Consider the following 7,704-nt stretch of genomic DNA (forward strand, 5'->3'; position numbering starts at 1 on the left):
TGCGGTGCAACTTATCCAATTTAAGCGGAGTCGGAAACATGGACAAACAAATTAGAGTTGGAGTTGCATTTTCTATCGACAAAGTTAAGTGTTGATTAGCATTGCATATCATGGCAAGGGTGAGATACTTCAATATTAAACGGAGCGGGGAAAATCACGTTGGTGTTCCGAAATACTCCGTATATATGTAGGTGATAATGCAAATCTATCACGGCACGACATGATGCGGGATGCAAACAGGTATATGGATGACATATTCATGTTCCTTGCATTTTTCTGATCAAAATTCATATATAACACTTTTTTTATTTTGAATTACCCGTTAAAAGTTATTAACAGATTGATTATTATTATTTAAAAATAGGAAACATGATATATTTTAATAAGAAAGGGATTCAGATTTAATTTTGAAACAGGGGAAGGACCCCGAGTTAGTTTGCAAGAGATACAGGGGGTTATCGATAAAAGGTTCAGAGACAGGACGGCGGGTTGAGGAATAAAACTAGCAGGGGCCTCCATGCAAAACTGGCGAGATCTAGATCCGGGGGGGTTTCTCACCGGGTGAGGGCCTAGCCTCGGTCGCTGACAGGTGGGTCCCGGATGATGACGTGGCGGCCACGCTGGCGAAGCTTGCGAGGATGCACAGAAGCTGTTCGACACCGGGCGTGGCGCGGGGAGCGGCGGTGATCACCGGGGGACGGTGAGATGCTCGCGGGCGACTCAGTGGTTTCCAGGAGGAGCGGCTTGGCTCAGACGACGCGCCTCGTTGGCGCGGCCGGGATGGAGGCAGCGCCGCCGGCTAGGAGCATTTGTGAAGAACGGGCGGCGGTCACCAACAGGATTCAAACCAGGAGGCAAAGAGGAGAAAGGAGGGGTCCAGGGTGGGCACCATGTTAGCAGGAACGCGATGAAGGCCTCGGATTGGCCGGGGGAAGACGGGGGCGACCAGGACGACGATTTTCTCCCGTCGGAGACGGAGAAGAACGACGAGCTCCCGCTCGATTGGGGAAGCGCGGGGTCGATTCCTTGCAGGGGAGGACGAAGACGAGGACAGACCGTCTCCTGGTGGTCTTGGAACGACGTTTGGTGGTCGGAGACGGTGGGACGACAGCGAGGTGGTCACGGTGGCGTTCGGTGGTGGTTGCTCCCGGTGGCTTGTAGAGAAGAAGAAAGGGGAGATGGTGGCAGCGCCAGGATGGGAGGGGGTCTAGGGTTTCGTGGGAGCCTCGGCTCGAAGAGATAAGAGGGAGGAGGGAGTGGTTGGCGCTGGATAGGGAGGACCACGGCGGCGCACTCACGCCATCTGCGTGCTTCGCTGTAGAAGACGACAAGGGAGGAGCGTACCCCTTCGAAAAGAAAAGGGGGTCGGTATGTAAGAAAACGGTCCGAGATGGTGGGCTGAGAAAGGGCCGCCGGTAAGAGAAGGAAGGGAGAGGGAAGTTGGGCCAGAGAGAGGGAGAGGCCCAGGGGTGTTTACCTTCTCTTTTTTTTTCTTTTTTTTAAAACCTTTTGAAATCAAACTTCGTTCTAGTTTTAAATTTGAAACAGGGATGAGAGCAAGGAACAAAACTAGTTTTTTCAAAATATTTACTTTATTTGTAACCCAAAACAAAACATATTTTTATTCCAAAATTAACTGTTGCACAAGATTAATTATAAAATAGAGGTTATGGGAGGGGGAGATTAGGGTTTTACTATTATTGGAAAAAGATAAGAGAGAAAGGGGTTTTTAAAAGAAAACGTATGAGAGGGTAAAGCAACAAGCTAGGGTTTATAAAAATAATTTTATTTGTTGAAAATATGGTTGATGTGATGCATATGCCATGATGATGCATAAGAGAAAAAGAGCAAGCAAAAACTATAGGGGTACTACCCGGGGTCGTTGCATGTTTCCAACGACGGGCTCTGTTGCGCTGGCAGTAGCCTTTTTTGGTGCTCTGTCAATAAGGCTTTTCCTAGTAGTGGGCCGTGCTCTCATCTCGCCGTCGAGATGGCGCAACAGTAGTTGGAAATAATTCACGATGTATATGATCATCTTCTAGACAAATGTTATGAAAAACACGCATATATTTATTTTTACATTTCGTGATTTAGTACAAGGTTGTACTATTAAATCAACGTGATTTAGTACAAGGTTGTACTATTAAATCAACGACCCTTATTATGGATCGTAGATTTCATAAGTTTTGCTACAATAATTATTTTGTGTCACAAAGTAAAATATGATTTGAATGAAGTCCAATACTCCACCTCAAAAACATAAGCCGTCAAATACTGCAATATATCGTACTACCACCGAAATATTTTGCACGCTGCTCTCACTGTTTCTCGACCCTACCTCTAGCAGACGCTCTCGTTTTTGGGACACCTCAAGTTTGCTGAACCAAACCATGTAGCCGTAGCAGTAGCAGAGCTGCCCCGCACTCGACACTCCCCACTCTTCCATTCCCCGCTCCATTCCCCAATCCCCCACCTAAACCCTAGCCGCCGCCGCCGCAGCCGGCGGTCGTGATGGAGGAGGTCGTAGAGGAGGTCCTGCCCCGCCTTCCGCCGGTCCTGATGGACGAGCTTGTAGAGGAGGTCCTCCTCCGCCTTCCGCCGGACGAGCCGCCCACCTGGTTCGTCCGCTCGTCGGCCGTGTGCAAACCCTGGCGCCGCATCCTCGCCGCCCCGCGCTTTCGCCGTCGCTACGGGGAGTTCCACGGAACACCCCCCTTCCTGGGATACTTCAGATTTGATGCAACCTTCGTCCCCACGTCCGCCCTCGTCCCTGCCCAGCCTGACCGTCCCGGCATGTTTTCCCTCGACTGCCGCCACGGCCGCGTCCTCCTCGCCACATCTGACATGTACAAGCCTTTTGAGCTCGTCGTCTTGGAGCCTCTGACGGGCCACGAGAGCCGCGTGCCTTCCCCGATGCACCGCGGGCGCATGTGTAGTGCGTCCGTGCTCTGCGCTGCACACGGCCAAGGCTGCGACCACCACACTTGCCAAGGAGAGCATTTCCTTGTGGCCTTGGTGTCCACCGATTGGCAGCGAAGAGTAACGTCCGGCTGGTTGTACTCATCCGAGACTCGCCTGTGGAGCGAGATCACCTCTCTCCATCACCCCAATGTGAAGTCTGCCTCTTACATGGGTGGGCGTAGCCTTCTTGTCGGCGATGCACTCTACTTCAATGTTGACGTCATCATCAAGTGCCAGCTAGGCACACTCTCCTTATCAAGGTTCGAAAAGCCGATCGATGTCAAAGGGTGTCTCATGTCGTTGGAAGACGGTGAGCTGGGATTTGCTGCCGTGGTGGATGTCAGAGTTCTAACCTTGTGGTCGATGCAGACCGGACCCGAGGGAGCCCTGGGATGGGTTAGATTCAGGCTAATCAATCTTGAGATGCTGCTCCCCTATGGTGCCCTCTTGACCCCAACACATGAATATGGGATTAGTTTCGTGAGTGGCTTTGCGGAGGGCACCCAAGTCATGTTTGTGAGCACATGTGTTGGTTGCTACATGGTTGACCTCAAGTCAGGGCGAGTCAGGATGGTATCTTGTTATGGGGAAAACAAATTATTTCCCTACATGAGATTCAACTTCCCAGGTAATACTTACTCGCATATATAACATTGTACTTGATCAGTTCTTACAATCTGTCAAGTGGCATGTATCCATATGCATGATTACTATATAGTTTTTGAGTCCTTGCATTTCTGCAGCAATGGAAGCAGCTTCTACGGACCAGGAGCAATGATAACCGTACCCGTTAGAGGGGGCGAGGAGGGCGCGGCCGTGGCGGCAGTCGAGGGCAATCCAGCCGGGACGGTCAGGCTGAGCAGGGAGGAGGGCGGAGGTGGGGACGAAGTTGCCATGCCCTTGGAAGTATCCCAGGAGGGGAGGTGCTCCATGGAACTCGCAGTACCGGCGGCGAAAGCGCGGGGCGGCGAGGATGCGGCGCCAGGGTTTGCAGACGGCCGACGAGCGGACGAACCAGGTGGGCTCGTCCGGCGGAAGGCGGAGGAGGACCTCCTCTACGAGCTCGTCCACCAGGACCGGAGGAAGGCGGGGGAGGACCTCCTCTACGACCTCGTCCATCAGGACCGCCGACTGCGGCGGCGGCGGCGGCAGCGGCAGCTAGGGTTTTGGTGGGGAATTGGGGAATGGAAGAGTGGGGAGTGCGAGTGCGAGTGTAGCTCTGCTCTACGGCTACATGGTTCGGTTCAACAAGCTTGGTGGGGTCCGGAAACAGTGAGAGCACCGTGCAAACATATTTCAGATGTTGTACTAGTGAACTGCTTTTTTATTTAGGTGGAGTATTTATTTATTGATCTGCACTGAAATCATATTTATTTTGGTTAACCGGATGAAACAAGTTAGTATGCAAAATAAATACATCAATTTCTTGCACAATATTTCTTTAGGTGGAGTACTTAGGGTGTCTTGCATAATATTTTGCATAGAAGATAATCATGCAAATCATGAATTGTTTACTTCTAAAATAATTATCTCCCATATCACTCTTCTTTATTTCCGTTCCACGCAACATTTCTATGGCAGTGGAATTTGTCCGTTTGATCGGAATATTTTCCCTGTGATGGAACCTTTTTGTGATCTATGATTTGTTTTTGTAATAAAATATTTCTCGTTTTGATGAGAACATCTTGATATGACAAAAAAATGATAGGTCACCTGATGCAAACATTTGTTCATGTTTATATATATATATATATAGATCTCTCCTATGTGCATCATCAGAGCATGGACAATGGAGGAGTAGACCTTCTTCAACGGATACAACATCCCAACAAAACACCATACTCTGCAACAGAGCACGGACTTTTTTTTTGTATCTTTGTTGTGTTTGTCCTGTCGAGAAGGTCTTAGAGCATCTCCAATCACGTTCCCCAAACCGTCCCCCAAAGGGATTTGGGGCGCGCCTGACCAAAAATACGTTCCAGCTGCGTCCCCCAAAGCCCATTTTTGTTCGGCGCGCCCCCATACGGTGTCCGGCGCCCCGAGCCCGTCCCCGTCCCACAGGGGACGCTCCGGGCACGCCGGACACAACGAAAAGCGAGGCGAACCGACGCGGGCCTGACCCGTCAGCGGCTCGGAAGCTCAGCCGCCGCTTACGTAGCGACGGTGCAGTTGCCGGGAAGCGGAACCGTCGCATTGGCAACCGCGTCGACGACGCGGCAACCGCCGGAATGGAGTCGGGATTCCTCGGAAGAGCAACCGCTGGTCTTTTCGACTTCTGCGCCGCCGTTCATCCGCGCTCAATAAGACCCGTACGTCGGCGCTTTTGGATCTTCACCGGCCGCATCCGACACCTCCAGCGACGATGAGCTACATCTCCGAGCTCCCGTCCGACACCTCCAGCGAGGGAAAGCCTGTTGGATGGCGCCATTGGTGGGAGAAAGCTCCGACGCCCAGCAGCGACGACGATTCCCTCCCGCCACTTGACAGCGCGGAGGAATGGCTGGGCGTGGAGGAGGACGCGGAGGAAGAAGGGTCAGAGGAGGCGGCGGTGGCCCGTGCGAAGGCGGAGGCGGACGCGAAGGCCAATACCGCCAAGGCCAAGGCGCAGCCGGCGAGCACCGGCGACAACGAGGAGGACTCCGACGCGTCGGCCGACACCGCCTCTTCGGAAGAGGTGACGAGCGGGAAGCGCCACCGTGGACGACGACGACGAGGCGGGGCCATCATCGAAGAAGAAGTAGTAGTTTAAAATAATTTGTATGTAATTTAATTATGTTTTTTCGAAGTTTTATATGTATTTTGTTTATGTTGAACCGATTTGAATATTAGTAAAGAGTTTTATTCTATCTATTTAAATTATTTTTAATGTTTGGGAGCGGCGTTTGGGGGACGCGACTGGGGAGCGACGTTCCCCAAAGGCGGCACGAACAAAACACGTCCCCCAAACGCTCGATCCGGCGCGGTTTGGGGGACGGTTTGGGGGACGCGACTGGAGATGCTCTTAGAGCATCTTCAGCCGCGTCCCCCAAAGCGTCCCCCAAAGCAATTTGGGGCGCATCGGACAAAAAATGCGTTCCAGCCGCGTCCCCCAAAGCCTATTTTTGTCCGGCGCGCCCCGATACGGTGTCCGGCGCCCCGAGCCCGTCCCCGTCCCACAGGGGACGCACCGGGGACGCCGGACGCACCGAAAAGCGAGGCTTAGCGACGCGGGCCCGACCCGTCAGCGGCACAATAAATTTTAACCTAACCGTCGCCTACCTCGCGACGGAAGTTATTGGCGCGCAGCGAAGGTGCAGTTCCCGCAGAGGCGCAGCGACGCGTCCCGTCGCGCGTAGCTCTGTGTGCCGGCGTTAATGAGCGCCACCGCTTATCCGCCTCCCTCCGGCCTATAAAAGGGGCGCCTCTCATCGTCCCTCTCACACACAAACCCTAGCGCCTCTCTCCCAAACCCTAGCCGCCACCATCTCTCAACAAGACTCGACGCTATGTACGAGTAGGCGGAGGCCGACCTCGCGGCCGCGGCCGTGGTCGTGGTCGTGGTCGCGGCATAGCTGAACGCTCGCCGTCGCCTCCCACGCCGTTGTCTTCATCGTCGGAGATGGACGTGGAGCCGGACGTGCTGTTCGAGTTCGTCCTCGTCCTCAAGGGCGACCCGCGCGGCATCCAGAGGCTGCCGGACTCCTTCGCCGAGTACGTCGGCGCCGTACGCCCGCGCAAGATGCATCTGCGGGAGGCTTCGTGCGGCTACTACCGGTGGATCGTCGACGCGATCTACGACGCGCGCGGCAAGATGTACCTCAACATCAGCTGGGAGAAGTTCGCGCGCCACCACAGCCTCGAAGCCGGCTTCATCCTCCTGTTCTCCTACTTCGGCAACAGGGACATGAGCGTCAAGGTCTTCGACGAGAGGCGCTACCGCCGGGACTACCACAACGACAGGGACTCCCACGGCGACAGCACCGACGAGGAGGACGACTGAGTGTTGTTTCTTCACAGCGAATACGTGCACGGAGGTTTCTGCCTGTTCGCCTCATCGGTAGAACCAACAAGGGCACCATCCTCCCGCTGGATTTTCCAGTTTGGGTGACTGGGTGTGCCCTCGAGTGTTCTTTCTTAGCAGCGAACACAGGAAACCTTCGATGCACGGCCTAGTTAGGTTTAGTTTATTTGTAATATTTTATATTTGTGTCCACCACGGTTCCAACTATGTATTAGTTTGTGAAAACCACGTACCCAATTATGTATTAGTTTGTGGAAATTGAAATAAAAATGCCAAAAAAGTATTTTAAATGTTTGGGGGCGGCGTTTGGGGGACGCGGCTGGGAAGCGACGTCCCCCAAAGGCGGCACGAACAAAACACGTCCCCCAAACGCTTAATCCAGCGCGATTTGGGGGACGCTTTGGGGGACGCGGCTGGAGATGCTCTTAGGCTCTCTCGGTGCTGCATAGTGCTCATGTTTGTAAAATAAAATCCGATGTTATTTATGAGTTCATGTCTTGTTTCTCAAACACAATAAATAGCTAGACATACCTTCAGTTCTGTAGTTTATTTTAGGGGGTCTATTCAAGCATGGCAGGCACTAACACGGACTCTTTTAGGCCAAAGTACAATCCCCTGATACATATAAGCTCAAGTACAAGATGCATAAAGCGAAACACACAAGACCAAAAATCCTTCAGGTTTTCCTACCATGTTAAAAATAAATATCTTCAGGTCTTGCAGTTCTGGATCAACCATGTCCA

The 7,704-nt window shown here is 52.6% G+C and overlaps 1 protein-coding gene across 1 annotated transcript; it reads left to right on the plus strand.

Moving 5' to 3' along the window:
* The first annotated feature begins 2,511 nt into the window (after positions 1-2,511).
* On the plus strand, positions 2,512-3,739 carry LOC124697386. Its single transcript, XM_047229986.1, has 2 exons — positions 2,512-3,589; positions 3,705-3,739. Exons 1-2 carry the CDS (start codon positions 2,512-2,514, stop codon positions 3,737-3,739), a joined length of 1,113 nt encoding a protein of 370 aa, XP_047085942.1.
* Positions 3,740-7,704: the final 3,965 nt, after the last annotated feature.

Source organism: Lolium rigidum, chromosome 3 (genome assembly GCF_022539505.1).
Source record: "Lolium rigidum isolate FL_2022 chromosome 3, APGP_CSIRO_Lrig_0.1, whole genome shotgun sequence".
NCBI classification, from domain to species: domain Eukaryota; kingdom Viridiplantae; phylum Streptophyta; class Magnoliopsida; order Poales; family Poaceae; genus Lolium; species Lolium rigidum.

Bases quoted from the DNA above. Each gene is read 5' to 3' on its own strand.
- LOC124697386 (XM_047229986.1), top strand. From the start codon at position 2,512: ATGGAGGAGGTCGTAGAGGAGGTCCTGCCCCGCCTTCCGCCGGTCCTG. The intron at 3,590-3,704 runs GTAATACTTACT...GCATTTCTGCAG, and splicing joins CATGAGATTCAACTTCCCAG to CAATGGAAGCAGCTTCTACG.